Source organism: Zeugodacus cucurbitae, chromosome 3, assembly GCF_028554725.1.
Source record: "Zeugodacus cucurbitae isolate PBARC_wt_2022May chromosome 3, idZeuCucr1.2, whole genome shotgun sequence".
NCBI classification, from domain to species: Eukaryota; Metazoa; Arthropoda; class Insecta; order Diptera; family Tephritidae; genus Zeugodacus; species Zeugodacus cucurbitae.
Window position 1 is genome coordinate 16,096,053 of NC_071668.1, and position 21,239 is coordinate 16,117,291.

General features: G+C 28.9%; 2 protein-coding genes and 1 long non-coding RNA gene across 12 annotated transcripts in view; 2 read left to right on the plus strand and 1 right to left on the minus strand.

The window, feature by feature from the left end:
* Positions 1-8,472, plus strand: part of LOC105220120 (ets DNA-binding protein pokkuri) — a 99,466-nt gene extending 90,994 nt beyond the window's left edge. For 6 of the 7 annotated variants that reach the window (XM_054227341.1, XM_054227337.1, XM_054227336.1 and 3 more), the window contains 3 exons: positions 1,966-3,306; positions 3,382-4,318; positions 4,397-7,058. In XM_054227341.1, the coding sequence (XP_054083316.1) occupies positions 2,169-3,306; positions 3,382-4,318; positions 4,397-4,703 (2,382 nt within the window). In that variant the 5' untranslated portion in view covers positions 1,966-2,168 and the 3' untranslated portion in view covers positions 4,704-7,058. Of the gene's footprint in view, positions 1-1,965; positions 3,307-3,381; positions 4,319-4,396; positions 7,059-7,352 lie in introns of those variants that run through there. The other variant, XR_008470397.1, reaches the window with a different exon arrangement.
* Positions 8,473-15,138: 6,666 nt separating this feature from the next.
* Positions 15,139-18,847, minus strand: LOC105220519 (putative apoptosis-inducing factor 1, mitochondrial). Of its 4 annotated transcripts, none has more exons than XM_011196959.3 (10): positions 18,704-18,847; positions 18,558-18,601; positions 17,931-18,158; positions 17,672-17,866; positions 17,472-17,605; positions 17,110-17,285; positions 16,630-17,027; positions 16,426-16,551; positions 16,245-16,356; positions 15,139-16,173 (listed from the first exon to the last, which is right to left on the minus strand). In XM_011196959.3, exons 1-10 carry the CDS (start codon positions 18,822-18,824, stop codon positions 15,764-15,766), a joined length of 1,944 nt encoding a protein of 647 aa, XP_011195261.2. In that variant the 5' UTR covers positions 18,825-18,847; the 3' UTR covers positions 15,139-15,763. The 4 variants fall into 4 exon arrangements, with proteins under 4 accessions (XP_011195261.2, XP_011195259.2, XP_011195260.2 ...); XM_011196957.3 differs by having other exon boundaries at positions 18,264-18,601; XM_011196958.3 differs by having other exon boundaries at positions 18,558-18,847.
* A 259-nt stretch (positions 18,848-19,106) lies between these two features.
* On the plus strand, positions 19,107-20,197 carry LOC128920570 (uncharacterized). Its single transcript, XR_008470658.1, has 2 exons — positions 19,107-19,438; positions 19,494-20,197. It is a non-coding gene; the product is annotated as an uncharacterized LOC128920570 (long non-coding RNA).
* Positions 20,198-21,239: the final 1,042 nt, after the last annotated feature.

A 21,239-nucleotide genomic window follows, 5' to 3' on the forward strand; every position in this document is an offset into this window, starting at 1 on the left:
TGTTGCTTGCTAACATTGTTGTTGTTGTTGTTAGCCGTTGTTGCTGTCATTTTGCCTGGTATGCACACTTCCGTTTGCGGCGTCTGGCCGCACCATACATATATACAAACATACAAGCATACAATAAGTTGTTGCCACTGCCTCTGCCTCACCGACTGCATTTTAACGTCAACAACAACGGACGTCGCCGTGTTGTTGTTAAGATGTTGGGACGTTTTAGTTGATGTCGAGTCGAGTTTCGCAAGGTAGCCTGATCTTAATAGCCGTCATCAGTTGATTTTTTTTACTTTTTTCTTGTTGTTATTGTTGTTGCTTTTTATTTGCTTTTATGCAGCAGCATCAGTCGCACAGCGCTCGTTAGTATCGACTCAGTTATTGTCGTCATCGGCAGCAATGTCGCTTTATATAGTTGTTGTTGTTGTTGTTGGGTTTAATGTTGAATCTACCATGTGTGCTGTAAGTTAAACGACAACCGATTGACATACAGTGGGTGAGTTAGTTTAAGATTACTAATAGGTTGCTTAGATAGCTGCTCAAGGTCGGAGGTTTGAAGTTTGGTCAAAAAGAGTCTGAATACTCTTACTTTGTAGTTTTGTATTTACTGGAGAGATGGTTCATGAGCTTGAGGACTTTAATAAGTTTCCAAAAGTTGATTCCAAGGTTCACAGTGAAACTTTCAGATTCTCTCGGTTCGAATATGAGCCTTGGAAGAAACGGCCTGATCAGAAACCCTTTTCTCTAACCTAAGCGAGTTTCTTACTTAGAGTAACACGAACTCTCAAGCCAATAACAGACAAAACTTTCAATCAAAGCTAGCGGTTTCAAGAATTATTACTAGTTATTTTTTAGATCCTTTCACTTGAGTCATTATCTCAGATGCAGGAACAACTAATTTGGAGGTTATATCACACAAACTCTTTTTAATCAAAGTAAGGGCTCTTGGGGATTATATTTTATGTCTAAGATGAATTTTTTGTGTCTTAAGAACCGGGAATATCTCCAGGAACATCATAGTTTATGGGAATTCGGTATTACTGCTCAGCAATTGGAACTCTTCTAGTTAAAATATAGCGTTGACTTCAAACTTTTCTCAATCTTAGTAACTACTTTTCGGACTTACAGTTATATTTTTCTTATTAACCTACCGAAATGTATCCAAACTCCGCCACTGTGTTGAGCGGCCGTCCCTCTAAACGCGCATCCGGCACATTACAGCGCTGACTGCGCGTCTTCTCACTTCGTTCACTTCAATTAAATCGTTTTTCTTTTCTTTTTTTTTGGGAAGGAAATTAACATATTACGCGATTAAAACACGAAATATCGAAATATTTTTCATAAACAAGAAATTGCTACATTTGGAGGCGCGCACGCTGTAAAAGGTGTGCGCTGCGTCGCGTTTTTGTTGTACTTTTGCGCATATTACGACGCAGTTCACAGCTCGTAGCGCACACGCCTCACCCAACCGATCAACGCCGACAAACATACAGACCGAGCACAGCTGTGATCTGCTGCTGAAGATGCTGTGCTGTCTTGTGTGGGTTGGGCGCGCGATGCGATGCGCGCTGTTGTTTCGGCAACCCGTTTTTGCGGATACAGTGCGGTGGGTTCACGTCCGCATTGCCAGCGGCGGATGTATTTGTTTATTTGTCTGCTTTAGTTGTTGCTTTTGTTGGATTGTATGTGGAAATCGCCGCAAAACGATTTGCATTTATTTCGGTTTCGATTTTCGATTTCAATACGCGACCGCCTAACAATAATACGCACATATACATTGTATATACATAGCTATTCCCAAGCGGAAGTGTGCGTTCATATACACCCACATGCCAATTGTACCGCTTTATGATGATACCCCTTTCACCCTGCGCCAACACGCGCGTCCACTATTAGTTAGTAATCTCATATATCGATTTCGTAAACTTTATCTTATGAGTCTTTTTTCTTTCTTTTCTCTACTCTTTCCAGATCAGTTCGTGTACACTCGTTGGTTCGTTCGTACGTTTTTGTGGTTACTACACTACAGCTAGCCAGCGACTAGCGCAACTTGATTAGCAGCGAGCAGCGAACAGCTCATTGGACGACCCAGCGACCCAGTGTCGCAGCAGTCGTATTTCCGTGTGGCGTTGGTCAACACAAACAATTAAAATCGTGCACGCGTCTGGTTCAAAATGAAAATGCTTCCCGTACAGCTGTCGTTGAATCCGCAGCTCGGTCTGTGGAGTGATATGTTGTGGCGTTGTCCGCCGGCGCCATCCAGCCAATTGGCCGAATTGAAGACACAATTGCCGCCATCGTTGCCATCCGATCCGCGTTTGTGGGGTCGCGAAGATGTCACAGTCTTTTTACGCTTCTGCGAACGTGAATTCGATCTGCCAAAAGTGGATCATGATCTCTTCCAAATGAATGGCAAAGCGCTTTGCCTGCTAACACGCGCCGATTTCGGTCATCGTTGTCCGGGTGCTGGTGATGTGCTACACAATGTACTACAAATGCTCATCATCGAATCACATATGATGCAATGGCATCTGCCCAACAGTCCCGTTACACCGACCAGCCGTTATCCGCTGTCGCCGCATAGCCATCCACAGACACCCACATGGCCACCAATTGGTGCACCACCAGACAGTCCGTTCCACAATGCGCATATGCATCATTTCATGGCGCCCAATTCGGTGACGCTCAGCCCGCCACCATCGGTGGACTCACAAGCCAGCAGCCCGCCACAAAGCCAGGAACAAAATTTGGCTGTTGCCGCCGCTGCAGCAGCAGCTGCCGCCGCCGCCTCAGTGAGCGGTGCCAGCACGGGCAGCAGCAGTAGTAGTAGCACCAGCAGTGGTAGCAGTAATAGCGGTTTGGGTGTGACCAGCAGTAGCGCCAATGGTAATCTATTGCCACCAGCCATCTCGGTGACCATGAGCAACGCCAACGGTTACCCCACACATCATGCGTCCGCCAGCACGGGCGCCAGCAGCAATCAATCCGATTCAGATGAGGAAGGCAGTTATTCAGAATTGGCAGCGGCCAATGGTATGTCCAAGAGCAACGCTGCGGCAGCCGTAGTCGCGGCACATTACCGCGCCAGTCCGCCAACAACACCCATATTAAAGGATATGCCACAGAGCTTATCACAACAGATTACAAACAGTTTTGTCAATTCATGGTCACAGAATCAAGCCGCGCAGGCCATGAGCCAGAAGTATCAGCCGAATGGCAGTAGTGGCGGTTCGGTTTCGGCGCCGACGACGCCCAGCTATATGCAACCCGTGAAACGCGAGTTCTTCCCGGAGACCACAGAGCCAAATACAAGTAAGTTGGAGAGTTTGAAGCTCTGAACTATTTTGTAATAAAACTAACCCCACCTTTTCTCTCTGTCTTCCACAGATGGTCGTTTGTTATGGGACTTCTTGCAGCAGTTGCTCAACGATCGCAATCAGAAATACAGTGATTTGATCGCGTGGAAGTGCCGCGACACTGGCGTCTTCAAGATCGTCGATCCCGCCGGTTTGGCCAAACTTTGGGGCATTCAAAAGAATCATCTCTCTATGAACTACGATAAGATGTCACGTGCGCTACGCTACTACTATCGCGTGAATATATTGCGCAAGGTCCAAGGCGAACGCCACTGCTACCAGTTTCTACGCAATCCAACCGAGCTCAAGAATATCAAAAATATTTCGCTGCTCCGACAATCCGTTGCAGGCAATGGCGCTGCAACAACTGCGGCCGGTGGTGCTAATAACACCAATAACGCAGCAAACAGCAACAACAACAATAATAATAGCAACAATAATAACAATAGCAACAACAGCAATCAGTCACCCAGTACAAATATGAATGGTACAAATTGGACTTTGCCACATCCGCAATCACCGCAACGTCACCCGGCCGCACACGGTAGTAATGGTAATGGCAACAGCAGCGTGAACAGCAACAGCCACAGTCATAGCCATCCACACAGCAACGGCTTGAACAGTCCGCATATGAGTCTACCTGCGATTTCACAATCGGCCGCCGCCGCTGCTGTAGCCGCTGCGGCTGCAGCTGCATACGGTCCACCACCCACATCGCCGCTCTTCATGCACGCCATCAACGGTGCCTTCCAGTACTTGTCCAACCCGACGGGCGCACCGCCCAACTCACCGGCGATGCCACACAGCGCGAGCGAAAAATTCCAATTCGGCGCCTTGAAAGTGGAACACAACAGTGGGTCCCGTTCACCGGATCACTGTGATGAAATGAAGCCCACGGATTTAAGCGTGTCGGGCAACAGCACCGAAAAGCGGCCTTACTCAAGTCCCTCAGCCGAAGATTGCTATCCGTAAGTAGAAACTTATACAGCAAGCGCTTAAAAGCTCAAAAGCTCATCAATTTCTCTCGCTCTCTCTCATATCTACAGACTCATCCGCAATGCTGACGGCCTTACCACAATCAAATTGATACGTTACAATAATGAGAGCCATGAATCCAGCGTCGCCAAGCAAACTGCGCACGAACAACAGCAGCAACAACACCATCAGCAGCAACAACAAGCGCTAGCCGAGCAACAACAACAACAAGCTGAACACCAACAACAACACACACCCATGGATCACATGGACAATGACGGCAATGATGAGGACAGCGTCCAAACTGCTGCTGCTGCCAACGCAGAGAGCAATAAATATGGCGTCGCCAATCTCATGCCAACCGATCTGCGCAAGTAAACCCGATGCGTGTGTGGAAGTGAAACACAGTGATAGGAGCTAACTAATATGACAATATGCAACCAAGTGACGGTGATGGTGAGACGGCAAAAGCAGCCACACACAACAACAACAAATAACGCCAGGACAATCAGTAAACAGTTAAGTGGGAGGAGTGCTGTGTGGAGTGCGTGTGGGCGCAAGCAACTCTGGAGAGCGCGCATTTGAAAGTGGCAGGCAATTAGTGCAATTAAGTGACTAATGCAGTGTCTACTGCTTAAGCGTAGTCTCCAGCAAAAGTGCGCTTCAGCTCAGCTACTTTGCTTTAGTTCTTCTGCAGCAGTGCCAAATCTTCGTTTGTTTGTTTGTAATGCAAGCTCAAGCATAGTCTAAGTTGCATGAAACTCATTAATTCAATTCGCTGGAATTCATCACCCATTCATGTGCGAAGTGCGTTCAAGGTCAACTGTTTGTGAGTGATTCATTTGCGGTGGAGTTCAAGCCGCAATCAAATTAAGATATGAATATGCATGTAAGTGGTATGCAGTTACATAGTTTTTTTTATTAAATATTATTAAATTATGTATTGAACGTAGTGATTTGTGGTGTGCAAGCACACACACAGGCAGATATTTGCATATAAAATATATAGTACATACATAAATATTTCCAAAAGGGTTTATATGTATGTATGTGCGAGAGTATACATAAAATAATTTAACATAGTTGTTGCAAATATGTGCATTAATACATATATATAGTACATAGTAAATAGTTAAGCGTTTGTATAGTTCGTCAAATAATATATTATTAATTAGAAATAGAAATAGAAATATATATGTATATGAAAGTATATATTTACAATAACTTTAACTGTATAACTAATAGAGCACATATATACACATACATACATATATATATATATATATATATATTATGAGAAAAACAACAATTCAAAGCGAGCTAAATATTAATTAAATAATAATTAATATTATATATACATATATATAATTGAAAGAAGGATTAATATACTCATTAATATATCAAAAACAGAAATTGATACACTCACAGACAAACACACACACAATGAACAGCAATTAAATTTATTGTATTGTATGTAAATTGTATATAAACATACATACTTACATATATTCTTGCTAATTTATACAAATTTTATTTTAAATTTATTTAATTTTTATTTAATTTAATTTTTTTATTATTTTTTTTAATTTTTTTTTTTATTTTTTTTAATATTTCTTAATTTTTTATTTATTTTTTATTTATTTTTTTTTTTTTTGTAAAAAGTGCAAATTTTTTGAATAGTGCCGTATTTAAACATTTTTATTGACAAAAGCTTTCAGTAGTTATCAAATTCGTATTGCCTTATGAGAATTAATCACAAAAGTGTAAAAGCTTAAGTGATAAAGGCATGACCGCAGAGCTTTAAATTATGCCCAGTGAGCAAGCTAAAAAGCTTTTGATTAAGTGAAAGCTCGTTGGAAATTAACAGAGCTTAAATTTAACAGAGCTTAAAATTATGAAGCTTAAAGCTTAGAGTCAATTTCAGACTAAGCTTTGAAAAAAGTCACACTGCGAACGCTCAGAATGTTTGCAACTAAAAGTTAGTGATTGAAAACGAAAGCCTTCACAATGCAGAAATGCATTAAGCAGCAGAAAGCACATATTATGAACTTTCAAAGCTATTGCTAAGCGTATAAACTATAAGTGCTGAAGCTTAAATCGTTAAATTGTTAAAAGCTCAAAGGATAAGTTTTCAGAGCTTAAATTGTTAAAGGCTCAAATGATAAGTTTTCAGAGCTTAAAGTAATTAATTGCTGACGATTTCACTTAAATGAATCAATTACTAACGTTGTGTTATTTAAGCTAAAAAGCTTTTTGAGAAAAAATAAAGTTGTTTTTCATAGTCATTTCCGAATATATACACTACTAAATGCTGAAAAATCATTTAAAGCTACAAACTATAAAATTTTTGCTGTTTTAAAGCTCAGTGAAAGCTCAATAGGTCAATATGGCCATAATTTGTAATTTTTTAAAACTATCTTTGTTCCAAGCTGTTTGATTTGCAAGCTTTCGAAGCTTTTGCCGTAGTCTGAAGCTTTTTGAGCTGGATTTTAAAGCTTGCAAATTGCTTTAGAAAGCTTTTAAAAGCTTTAAGGAAAGTTTAAGCTACCACAATGATTTGAAAGCTCTCTGGCATTAATAGAAATGAGAAAACGGCATTTTTCGAGAATTTTGCACAGATTTTACATTATTAATTATTTTTTATTTAAACCGAGTATGGTTTTTTTTACCAAACTCACTCAAGTTGTCATTTTTCGGACAACCAAACGAGGGGTGTAATGTGCCAATTACGATTTAATAAATAAATAGTAATTTTTTATTTAATGGAAAATATGCTTTTTTAGCATAAAAATACATACATATGTATATGGATATATGTAGATTTAGTGTAAACATTTATATATATTTTTTAAATATATTTCAATTTCTTCCAAGCACTTGCTAAACTAACTTTTAGTGAAAACACAACAACAAACAAATAAAAAATAATTATTAGCAACTAGTGAATATTTTCAGTATGTAAAAATATCTTATACACCTACATACATACAAAATTTTTTTTTTTTTTTTTTTAATTTTTTGCTGTAGTACACATATGTAAGTGATCCTTTTCAAGCTTTACAATAACGCCTCGGAACAGGTTTCAGCAAATGGCGATAATTATACACGCAAACACCAACAAACACACAGTACACGTATACATACATACATACATATACAGTTAAAGTTGAAATATTAAAAAAAAATATTTGTTTATTGTTGTTTGTAGTTGAAATAAGAAAAAAATAAAAAAAAATATTTTAAAATTTTGAAAAATAATAATGCTTATGCGTTGGCGCAGTTAAAAAAAATAATACAACAAATAAAATACAATTTTTTAAGCTTTGCAAATAATTTTAAGTTTGCTTAAAATACTCCACACACATACACAACCAGAAATACACACGCATACAAAAACACCCATTTATACAGTTAAAACGCTAGTTTTCTTCAAACATATACATATATACATAAATAATGTACAAACAACAAAAACAACGCAAAATGTATTAAAAATAATTATTGTTTTATCAAAACAAAAATATATTAAATTAAAAGTTTTTTTTTTTCAGCAAAAAACAAATGTGATAAGAAAAAATATGAAAAAAGTTGAAATATACATATAAAACAAACATACAAACGTATATAAAAAATGCAAACCCCATGCCTTGGCGTTTCAGCATTTTTTGCTTATTTTTTAATTATTTTTTTGTTATTGAAAGAAATATTTTTTTTATTTCATTAATTTTTTATTTAATTTTGTTTTATATATTTTTTTATTTTTTAAATTTAAATTATTTATTTACTTTTTTTACAATTTTGTTTTTTTTTTATATAATTTTCCAACATTTTTTTTACCCAAAAAATAACACGTGTTCATTTCGTTGCTTGCAAATTGGCTTTAAAAATAATTAATTAATTAATTAGTAAAGAAAAGAGAACAACAATAATGTTATTACATATATGTAAATTGTATTTTTTTTACACACGCTTTTACGCATACATATATACATACATATACATATAATATTATAATTATTAATTAGTGTAGTAACACAATTGAAAGCTTTTAATTTAATTTGTATTATTTGTGTTTTTTAAATTCAATTTAAACAAAAAGAAAATATTTCTCATCCATTGGCTTCCATTTTCTTTGTGTTAGCACATTAATATTATACTTTAAGCGCATTTTTATTGTAATTTTAAATGTAAAATTAAACAAAAAATTAATAATAATATTAATAAATATAAATATATATATATTTTAACATATATAAATTATTGTTAAGCTTTAGTTTTATACAATAAACAATATTAAATATACAAATAAAAAAATATGAAATCTTACATGCAGTTGTTTGAATATGGCAGCATAACATTTAAAACCAAGGTAAGTAATTTAAAAAAATATTTTTGTTGACTGAAACCTTTTTCTAAAAAAATTAAATTTTTCAAAAAAAATTTTTACAAAATTTAATTTTTTTATACATTTTATTATAAAAATTTTATAATAAATTATTATATTATTTTTTATAAAAGTTTTTATATTAAAGTTTTCATATCAAAGTTTTTTATTAAAAGAATATTTTTATTAAAGTTATTTATTAAAAAAATATTTTTTATAAATGTTTTTTATTAAAAAATATAAAAAGATTTTTTATAAAACATTTTTTATAAAAGTTTTTTCATAAAACTATTTTATAAACATTTTTTATAAAAGTTTTTTTATAAACATTTTTTATAAAAGTTTTTTATTAAAAAATATTTTTTATAAAAGTTTTCTTATAAAAAGTTTTTTTATACAATTTTGTTTGTTTTTTATAAAAAAATTTTATAAACTTTTTTTTATGAAAGTTTTTTCTTATAAAAGTTTTTTTATAAACATTTTTTTTTTAAGTTTTTTATAAAAGTCTTTTTATAAAAAGTTTTTATATAAACGTTTTTTTTATAAACATTTTTTATAAAAGTTTTTTAATAAAATTTTTTTTTTAAAGTTTGTTTTTTGTAAAAAAATTTTATGAAATTTTTTTTTTATAAAAGTTTGTTTTTATAAAAGTTTTTTATTAAAAAATATTTCTTCATAAAAGTTTTTTATTAAAAAATATTTTTTATAAAAGTTTTTTTTACAACATTTTTTTTATAAAAGTTTTTTATAAATTTTTTTTATAAAAGTTATTCTTATAAAAAGTTTTTTATTAAAAAATAATTTTTCTTAAAAGTTTTTTATTAAAAATAATTTTTCATAAAAGTTTTTCATTAAAAAATATTTTTTATAAAAGTTTTTTTTATAAAAAGTTTTTTATTAAAAAATAATTTTTCATAAAAGTTTTTCATTAAAAAATATTTTTTATAAAAGTTTTTTTTACAAAAATTTTTTTTATAGAAGTTTTTTTTAAATTTTTTTTTTTATAAAAGTTTTTCTTATAAAAAGTTTTTTATTAAAAAATAATTTTTCAAAAAAATTTTTATTATAAAAAAAATAATTTTTCACAGAAGTTTTTTAAAAAAAATAATTTTTCATAAAAGTTTTTTATTAAAAAATAATTTTTCATAAAAGTTTTTTATTAAAAAACAATTTTTCATAAAAGTTTTTTATTGAAGAATAATTTTACATAAAAGTTTTTTAATAAAAAATATTTTTTATAAAAGATTTTTTTAATACAATTTTTTATATAGAAGTTTTTTTTATAAAAAGTTTTTTATTAAAAAATAATTTTTCATAAAAATTTTTTATTGAAAAATAATTTTTTATAAAAGTTTTTTATTGAAAAATAATTTTTCATAAAAGTTTTTTATTAAAAAATAATTTTTTATAAAAGTTTTTTATTGAAAAATAATTTTTCATAAAAGTTTTTTATTAAAAATATTTTTTATAAAAGTTTTTTTTAATAAATTTTTTTTTTATACAAAGTTTTTTATTAAAAAATAATTTTTCATAAAAGTTTTTTATTAAAAAAAAAATTTTTATAAAAGTTTTTTAATAAAAAATATTTTTTATAAAAGTTTTTTTTATAAAAAGTTTTTTATTAAAAAATAATTTTTCATAAAAGTTTTTTATTGAAAAATAATTTTTCATAAAAGTTTTTTATTAAAAAATAATTTTTTATAAAAGTTTTTTATTGAAAAATAATTTTTCATAAAAGTTTTTTATTAAAAATATTTTTTATAAAAGTTTTTTTTAATAAATTTTTTTTTATACAAAGTTTTTTATTAAAAAATAATTTTTCTTAAAAGTTTTTTATTAAAAATAATTTTTCATAAAAGTTTTTCATTAAAAAATATTTTTTATAAAAGTTTTTTTTATAAAAAGTTTTTTATTAAAAAATAATTTTTCATAAAAGTTTTTTATTGAAAAATAATTTTTTATAAAAGTTTTTTAATAAAAAATAATTTTTCATAAAAGTTTTTTATTAAAAAAAAATTTTTCATAAAAGTTTTTTATTGAAAAATAATTTTTCATAAAAGTTTTTTATTAAAAATATTTTTTATAAAAGTTTTTTATAAAAATTTTTTTATATAAAGTTTTTTATTAAAAAATAATTTTTCATAAAAGTTTTTTATTGAAAAATAATTTTTCATAAAAGTTTTTTATTAAAAATATTTTTTATAAAAGTTTTTTTTAATAAATTTCTTTTTTATAAAAGTTTTTTATAAAAAGTTTTTAATTAAAAAATAATTTTTCATAAAAGTTTTTTATTGAAAAATAATTTTTCATAAAAGTTTTTTATTGAAAGTAATTTTTCATAAAAGTTTTTTATTAAAAAGTTTTTTATTAAAAAATAATTTTTCATTAAAGTTTTTTATTAAAAATATTTTTTATAAAAGTTTTTTTTAATTAATTTCTTTTATAAAAAGTTTTTTGTTTAAAAAAAATTTTCATAAAAGTTTTAAAAAATAATTTTTCATAAAAGTTTTTTATTAAAAAATATTTTTTATAAAAGTTTTTTATAAACATTTTTTTATAAAAAGTTTTTTTTTTATAAAAGGTTTTTTTAATTAATTTCTTTTATAAAAAGTTTTTTATTAAAAAAAATTTTCATAAAAGTTTTTTAATAAAAAATAATTTTTCATAAAAGTTTTTTAATAAAAATTAATTTTTCATAAAAGTTTTTTATTAAAAATATTTTTTATAAAAGTTTTTTTTAATTAATTTCTTTTATAAAAAGTTTTTTATTAAAAAAAAATTTTCATAAAAGTTTTTTATTAAAAAATAATTTTTCATAAAAGTTTTTTAATAAAAAATATTTTTTATAAAAGTTTTTTATTGAAAAATAATTTTTCATAAAAGTTTTTTATTGAAAGTAATTTTTCATAAAAGTTTTTTATTAAAAAGTTTTTTATTAAAAAATAATTTTTCATAGAAGTTTTTTATTAAAAATATTTTCTATAAAAGTTTTTTATTAAAAAACAATTTTTCATAAAAGTTTTTTATTGAAAAATAATTTTTCATAAAAGTTTTTTATTAAAAAACAATTTTTCATAGAAGTTTTTTATTAAAAATATTTTTTATAAAAGTTTTTTATTAAAAAATAATTTTTCATAAAAGTTTTTTATTGAAAGTAATTTTTCATAAAAGTTTTTTTATAAAAAGTTTTTTATTAAAAAATAATTTTTCATAGAAATTTTTTATTAAAAAGTTTTTTATTGAAAAATAATTTTTCATAAAAGTTTTTTATTAAAAAGTTTTTTATTAAAAAATAATTTTTCATAGAAGTTTTTTATTAAAAAATAATTTTTCATAAAAGTTTTTTATTGAAAAATAATTTTTCATAAAAGTTTTTTATTGAAAAATAATTTTTCATAAAAGTTTTTTATTGAAAGTAATTTTTCATAACAGTTTTTTATTAAAAAGTTTTTTATTAAAAAATAATTTTTCATAGAAGTTTTTTATTAAAAAATAATTTTTCATAAAAGTTTTTTATTAAAAATATTTTTTATAAAAGTTTTTTTTAATTAATTTCTTTTATAAAAAGTTTTTTTAATTAATTTCTTTTATAAAAAGTTTTTTATTAAAAAATAATTTTTCATAAAAGTTTTTTATTGAAAAATAATTTTTCATAAAAGTTTTTTATTAAAAATATTTTTATAAAAGTTTTTTATAAAAATTTTTTTATATAAAGTTTTTTATTAAAAAATAATTTTTCATAAAAGTTTTTTAATAAAAAATAATTTTTCATAAAAGTTTTTTATTAAAAGATAATTTTTCATAAAAGTTTTTTATTGAAAAATAATTTTTCATAAAAGTTTTTTATTAAAAATATTTTTTATAAAAGTTTTTTTTAATAAATTTCTTTTTTATAAAAGTTTTTTATAAAAAGTTTTTTATTAAACAATAATTTTTCATAGAAGTTTTTTATTAAAAAATAATTTTTCCTAAAAGTTTTTTATTAAAAAATAATTTTTCATAAAAGTTTTTTATTGAAAAATAATTTTTCATAAAAGTTTTTATTGAAAGTAATTTTTCATAAAAGTTTTTTATTAAAAAGTTTTTTTTTAAAAAATAATTTTTCATAGAAGTTTTTTATTGAAAAATAATTTTTCATAAAAGTTTTTTATTGAAAGTAATTTTTCATAAAAGTTTTTTATTAAAAAGTTTTTTATTAAAAAATAATTTTTCATAGAAGTTTTTTATTAAAAAATAATTTTTCATAAAAGTTTTTTATTAAAAATATTTTTTATAAAAGTTTTTTTTAATTAATTTCTTTTATAAAAAGTTTTTTATTAAAAAAAATTTTTCATAAAAGTTTTTTATTAAAAAATAATTTTTCATAAAAGTTTTTTATTGAAAAATAATTTTTCATAAAGGTTTTTTATTAAAAATATTTTTTATAAAAGTTTTTTTTAATAAATTTCTTTTTTATAAAAGTTTTTTATAAAAAGTTTTTTATTAAAAAATAATTTTTCATAAAAGTTTTTAATTTAAAAATAATTTTTCATAAAAGTTTTTTATTAAAAAATAATTTTTCATAAAAGTTTTTTATTGAAAAATAATTTTTCATAAAAGTTTTTTATTGAAAGTAATTTTTCATAAAAGTTTTTTATTAAAAAGTTTTTTATTAAAAAATAATTTTTCATAGAAGTTTTTAATTAAAAGATAATTTTTCATAAAAGTTTTTTATTGAAAAATAATTTTTCATAAAAGTTTTTTATTAAAAATATTTTTTATAAAAGTTTTTTTTAATTAATTTCTTTTATAAAAAGTTTTTTATTAAAAAAAAATTTTTCATAAAAGTTTTTTATTGAAAAATAATTTTTCATAAAAGTTTTTTATTAAAAATATTTTTTATAAAAGTTTTTTATAAAAATTTTTTTATATAAAGTTTTTTATTAAAAAGTAATTTTTCATAAAAGTTTTTTAATAAAAAATAATTTTTCATAAAAGTTTTTTATTAAAAGATAATTTTTCATAAAAGTTTTTTATTGAAAAATAATTTTTCATAAAAGTTTTTTATTAAAAATATTTTTTATAAAAGTTTTTTTTAATAAATTTCTTTTTTATAAAAGTTTTTTTATATAAAGTTTTTTATTAAAAAATAATTTTTCAAAGAAGTTTTTTATTAAAAAATAATTTTTCATAAAAGTTTTTTATTAAAAAATAATTTTTCATAAAAGTTTTTTATTGAAAAATAATTTTTCATAAAAGTTTTTTATTGAAAGTAATTTTTCATAAAAGTTTTTTATTAAAAAGTTTTTTATTAAAAAATAATTTTTCATAGAAGTTTTTTATTAAAAAATAATTTTTCATAAAAGTTTTTTATTAAAAGAAAATTTTTCATCAAAGTTTTTTAAAAAAAATATTTTTCATTAAAATTTTTTATTAAAAATATTTTTTATAAATGTTTTTTATTAAAAGAATATTTTTCACAAAAGTTTTTTATTAAAATATATTCCATAAAATTTTTTATTAAAATAGTTAAAGTTTTTATGAAAATCGAAAATCGGAGTCGCCCTGTTTTCTCAGCCGGCGCAAACAACGAAATTCGTGCGTTGTGCCGCCAGCTGAAACACCAGGCGCGCAAAGTGCAGCAGTAGGTGGATTTTTTCCATTTGCGCCTTTGAGGTATGCAACATTTTTCCGCCGCTCGCACATTTCCGCCATTACCAACTACCATGGTGGCACGCTAGATGGCGCTCACATCCATGCAGCCAAATCAACCGGATGCTGGCGGCGGACAAAAAATGTTGCATACCCCAAAGGCGCAAATGGAAAAAATCCACCTACTGCTGCACTTTGCGCGCCTGGTGTTTCAGCTGGCGGCACAACGCACGAATTTCGTTGTTTGCGCCGGCTGAGAAAACAGGGCGACTCCGATTTTCGATTTTCATAAAAACTTTAACTATTTTAATAAAAAATGTTATGGAATATATTTTAATAAAAAACTTTTGTGAAAAATATTCTTTTAATAAAAAACATTTATAAAAAATATTTTTAATAAAAAATTTTAATGAAAAATATTTTTTTTAAAAAACTTTGATGAAAAATTTTCTTTTAATAAAAAACTTTTATTAAAAATTATTTTTTAATAAAAAACTTATGAAAAATTTTCTCTTAATAAAAAACTTTTATGAAAAATTATTTTTTAATAAAAAACTTTTATGAAAAATTATTTTTTAATAAAAAACTTTTATAAAAAAACTTTCATAAAAAAAATTTTTGAAAAAAAAATTTTATAAAAAAACTTTTATAAAAAAAATTTTATGAAAAAATTTTTATAAAAAAACATTATAAAAAAGTATTTATAAAAAAATTTTTTTAAAAAATTATAATAAAAAAAAAATTTAATAAAAAAAAATTTCATAATTTTTTTGTAATTGTAATAAAACAACCAAGGTGTATTTTTCAAACAATTTTATTTATTATTTTATTTTATTATTTATTCCTCCTCAGCATTTTGAAGAACACATCACTTATGCCAAAGGCATAAACTAAAGGCTGCACTGTGCTACTGTGCAAATAAAAAATAAGTATATTTTTTAAGTATTTGTTTTTGTGTTTTGGGTTCAATTAAGAGTTTTTTCTACTAATAAAAGCATTGCATGAATACCATCATTTGCTTTCTTTTTCTTGTGATAAAGCTTAAATGCTAGGCAAGTAGTTCGTGCATCATTTGCGTACATATTTTGCATTCCAAACGATTTATTTTTTGTTAATTATATTCTACTCCCGGCAAAGGCTTGACAGATGAGGCTGCCAGCTCTAACTAAGCACCTTAAACTACTACTGCAACACACTTTTAATTTTTGGGGTTTTTCTTGTGTTGGTTTTCATTGTTTGGTGTTTGTGTTGAATTGGGTTGGAATCGAAATGCATTCTTTTTAACGGTAGTGGTTTTTGTTTCGGCTTTTAAAATTGTACATTGCAAATTTACACGTGTAATTGTAACTAACGGTAACAAACATTTTCACCTAACCAAATTATTATTAAACATTACCAAATTTGTTCAATGCACAGCGCGGAACTACGCGTGAATTTCGAAAAGTTTCGCCACTTCATTTAAATCGTCATATTTCTTATTTTGATTAATAATTGTACGCGCCAAACCAATGCGATTAAATAGATTCCATAGCAGAATGCCGACTATTTTATCATCTTTCATATAGAATATAACACCGCGCGTGTATTCGTCCGCTTGGTTTGGATCACACTTAATGTCCGGTGTTTCCGGATTCACAGTCACTGTACTGCCACTGCCGCCACCCTCCATAACCGCTGTTTCGGTTAAGTTATCGGTACGACGTTCTGGACTTGTTGTTGGCAATGCGAAGACACCAACTGTGCGTAGGGAAGCATCAACGAGGCCAATACCCTCATAACCGACCTCTGGACCCAAATCGGACCAAAACATGCTCTGATGATTGTAGGCTTTCTCTGTAAACGATAAATAAATATAAGTAAGTGAAATTATTCAAATTTCAATAAATTGCAAAAAAAAAACTCACTTTTGCCAACCATATTTTCACCCGCTAATCTACCCGACACCACTGAATGATCATGGTGCTCCACACGACGCCTGCCAAGCAAGGGATCGTAGAAGCAGGATGCATCTCCAGCCTATGGAATTAATAATAATAAAAATAATTTAATTTGCAATTAAGTGTATGAAATTGCGTAAAAACTTACCACAAACAAATTTCGTCTAGCTTCTAGTTCGGCATTAACTACAAAACCGCCCAAATTCCTATCCGTCTCCAAACCGGAGGTTAACGCTATGCTCGTATTCGGTTCACAACCAACGCACACAACAACCTAAAAATTGAAATTTATAATTTTCACAAACACTCATATTAACTAACACAAATTTCGTGAAAAACGTAAATTACACACCACATCAGTTAAAAGACTCTTGCCATTGTTGAGCACCAACTTGAGTACGGCTTCATCGCGTTGTGCATTTTTAATCGAAGTCTCCGACATGACACACACGCCCATCGATTCCACTTTGGCAGTAGTCCATTTACTTAAGTAATTCGGTAGCACTTTTGACATATTACCAGATTCTGGAAATATTTGATAGATTTTCACTTTCTTATCTTTGGCATAGTTCGCCAGTGAGCAGGCCAACTCGCTGCCAGTAAAGCCATTCCCCACAATTGTAATGGATTTCTTTTCATCAGCATAACGTTTCAATTTCTCAAAATCATCCGGACTGCGATACATCATAATCTTCTCCTTGACACCGGGTGCGGCTTGTGCGAACACATCGAGATTTTTCGGCGCACAACCTGTACAGTAGATAGATATGTGTGTATGTAAGTAATTTCATAATTTTTATAGATAGATAATTTTTATGTATGTTTTACACACCTGTCGCTATCAAACATTCGTCATAGGTGATTTCATAACCATCAGCTAAAGTTACAATATGTTTGGCAGCATCAAGCTTCTTGACAGTGAAACCCTGTGCAACGGCAATGCCGCCATTTACAGTTTCCATTAATTTCGCAGGTTCGACAAAGAACTCTTCAGGCTCAAAGAATAGACTGAAAGACAAGATAGAATAATAAAAAACAATAAAAAAAATTAAAAAAAAAATAAATAAAATAAAAAAAAAAAAATATTAAAAAAAATTAAAATAAAAATATTTAAGAAAAATAAAAATGTAAAATCAAAATATTTTAAAAATAAAATACATGAAATATAAACTAGTTATAAATACAAAGAATTACCTCCTCTCCGCGCCAGTCCATTGTTTGAAACGATAGTCTTTTGTAATTTCACCCTTCTCCGCCGAATACCAAAGTTCTTTGGAAAGTGGTGGACGCATGTAAGGTTTCCGATTTTCATTCGTTATCATAAGTACCTAAAATGAAATAATTTTTAAGGTACGGACAAACTCTTCACACTTTTCGCTTAAAGTAAAACTCACTTTCGCGCGCGGATCATTCGATTTGATAGCACGGAATGCAGAGAAAGCTGCTGTACCACCGCCGATCAACAGATATGGCACATGTTTTGGCAATTCAGCTGAAGTTGCTGGCACTGTAGGTATTATTTTTGGTGCTGTAGTACATTCTGTGCTGTCGGTAACCTTATGTTTTCGTCTTGTCAATAACCATAAAAGCTAGAAAGAACATTATTAATATAATATAACCAAGCACACACAACATTATTTATGCTTTACTTACCAAACCACCAAGTCCTAGCGCAGCCAACAAAGCTAGCAGCATTCTTGTTTTTCTGGTTGCTTCATCATCTCCCATAATCGAACCGCCACCAGGTGCACCCTTTTTACCGCCTGCACCATCAGCACCACCTTCAGCATCACACGGCTTTTTATCACAAGTTGCCTTTTTCCGTTTACTTATATTGCAGTCTTTTGCTTGCAGCATTTCAGCATTCTTACTGCTGCCCGTCTATTGTTTATAAAATGAAAAAAAGAAAGAAAAATTAAAAAATTACATAAAATTATGCGGCATGTCTAATAATTTCATATTTTTCATCAAGTCTATTTTGTTGACCGTTTTACGTGACACATCTGGCCTAGGAGGGCAAGGATCTTTAGCAACTTTATCAAATTGTGATTTGCAAGTGGTTGATGAGGATGTGGATGTGGATGAGGATGAGGATTGGTATGTATTGATTGGTGGTCGTGTGGCACCAAGACCAGGAGATGGTGATGCACACACAGTACTGCCACTTTGGTCATTGCAAACATTTGTACTTTTTTTGGTTTTTTCTTCTTCACATGCTTGATTATTAGGAAATTTGTTACGCTGCAATTTGGTGCGTGCTTCAAGTGTACGCTTTTTTACCATTTGATATAAGTTGTTGTGACTACTGCGTAACGGTGTTATGGCTGCAAGAAGATATGGCTTTAGTCTAGTTAGTTCATCATTGATGGCGCGTGTGTTTATTGCATATCCTCGACTACTGTTTCCCTGCTGATTACTGCACTCACATAAACTTAACCTCAATTTGGTGCGGCCCGGCATCGGCGCAACTCCTGCCCGCACATGTGCCAATATGTAGGCCTGCCGGCAGAAACGCACATTCAAGCCTCTAAGGCTATAAATACTCATTCCGAATTATAATTGGAATTGTAAAAAAAGGTTTAATAAATAAATTTTTCAAAACAGAATTATAATGAATGACTGAATTTTCCAGGTGACTGCTTCTTTATCGGCTTTGAAATGTCGCGTATTTGACAGTTTGTAAGTAAATTTTTTTTTGACTGCTGGAAGCGCAATCATCTGACATTTAACTGTTCCCACATATGTTCCAATTGACAATCACACAATTTGTGTTGCGCACACTGTGGGTACTCGCGAACCGAATACTTTGCAATTGTTTAGTATACATTTAGAAAAATAAATATTTTGATAACTAAATTTATTTTGATAAATTGTATGAAAATTAGTGCTAATAAAAATACTAATAAAAATTTATTTGGAAAATAAATATAAAATACACATGTATTGTTTGCATTTTAATTTCTCAAGCATTGGAATCACTCTTTATGTAAATCACTATATTGGGAAAGCTTTACTGGAATGTTTTGGTTTATTATTCTTCTGGAAAGATTAGAATATAACAGTGTCACCATGCAAATTCCAGTGTCAGTTATATCAAAACTATAATAATTGCACTGAATCATATGAATTACAATAAAAGCCAGAGAATTGAATAACTCTAGGTGCGCATCTGCCTTCAACTACTATTAAATTATTGTATGCCTTTTTCGCTTGCAGAAAACGCTTGGAGATCTACTTTCATCTGCCTTTAAGTTGTGCATACATGTATTGCCCAGATCCTGCATAGTGATAAGACGCATTTGTAACCTGCTCGTCACGTTCGTTGCTACTTACCATTATTACTTCGAAAATATGTTGATCCCTTCAGGCAGAGCCCCGGTCTGATCCATTGGACAAGCTGATACTTGTATCCGCTATCTATATTCTAGATAACAATCGCATCTGGAAAACTTTGTTATACATAAATCGTAGTAAAAAATATAATACTAATATATATCAAACTCCACGAATAAGATATTACCTGTGTACTATGTTTGCCCACATTATAATTGATTTTATTGTCTAGTAGTCTTCAGCGAAGTCATACGTTTACCCATCGAAGAACAATTAATTATTCCACGAAGACATGTCAAACTCCATTAATTAATTACTAGGATCCTGATATTTCTTGATGCCTCCACCACCAACATCCAGTAAAATATATTAAAAGTAACAACAAAAAATGTTTCTACTACGCTTTTCAGGACCTTCATTGATTTCGTCAGCGGATCACTAACTTCACTATCTGTTGGAGAGGCTGTTTAATTGTATGACCTTGAACGTTGACTTATCGTATTCCAATAAGCTGTGACAGTCAGTATGTGAAACCGTTGTGCTAGCTTAAGTTATCCTAAGCTTAAATAATTTTAGCAACTAAATATTATATATACATTTTGTCTTCTTATTTGGCACAACGTTTGTAGGTCGGTCTGGGCGGAGAGCACAAAACATCGCCAGATGCCTTTATACTTTTTGCGAAAGTTGTATATCCCAAGTGTAGACAGGCCCCTATACACTTGATCCTTCCATTGGATGCGAGGTTGCCCTAGCTCTCGTTGTCCTACCATGAGTCGCGAATCTAAGGATCTTTTCACTGGAGTATCGAGTTCCATAACCACCGCATGGCCTAACCAGCGCAATCGTTGGATTATGCGCTGAACTAAACCCATGTCACCGTCTTCTCCTCCTCCGTACTCCTCGCACACGCGGACAGCTCCAAAGATCTTGCGGAGATCAGTTCTCTCGAATACTCTGCCTACACTCCAACAGGGGTTGTGCCGCTGGATGTTGGACCATCCATGTAAAAATGCAATTCCAATGAAAGAAAGAGGAGGAAGGAAAAGGTGTCTGGGATATTGTGCTCTCCTAATAGAAATACTAAACTTTCTGTTGATTGCATTCTGATTTAAGAATAACAAGTTGGTTGTGCAGACTAATATATATAAATATTCTATAAATATTGTACATATGTACATCGAAGGCTATAAAATATTCCAATAAATATTATTGTTTTCCCGCATTATACACATGTATACTATGTGAAGTACATCACGCAAGTACAAATGTATGTATGTATAAGGGTACTTAAATTGGGGGGCTCGACCACACTCAAGAACTGATAAGAAGCGTTTTGAGGGCAGGTGAAAGTTCTCTTGTCATGCAGAATGGACAAAATAATTATGAAAACAAGAAATCAACAATTTTATAGGCAAATAAGTAAATATGTACATACATATGTATATTAACATATTGGCATATTGCTATATGATATAAGCAAGCACACATGCAGATTTGCATGTTTTCCTGATAACCAGAAATAGTCATGAGTAAAATCGACCGAACATTCGGGAACAGTTTAAAATATTTGACTGTAATTTGGAATTTTCGACGTCTTCTTCTCCTCGAAATTCGATATAAATAAAG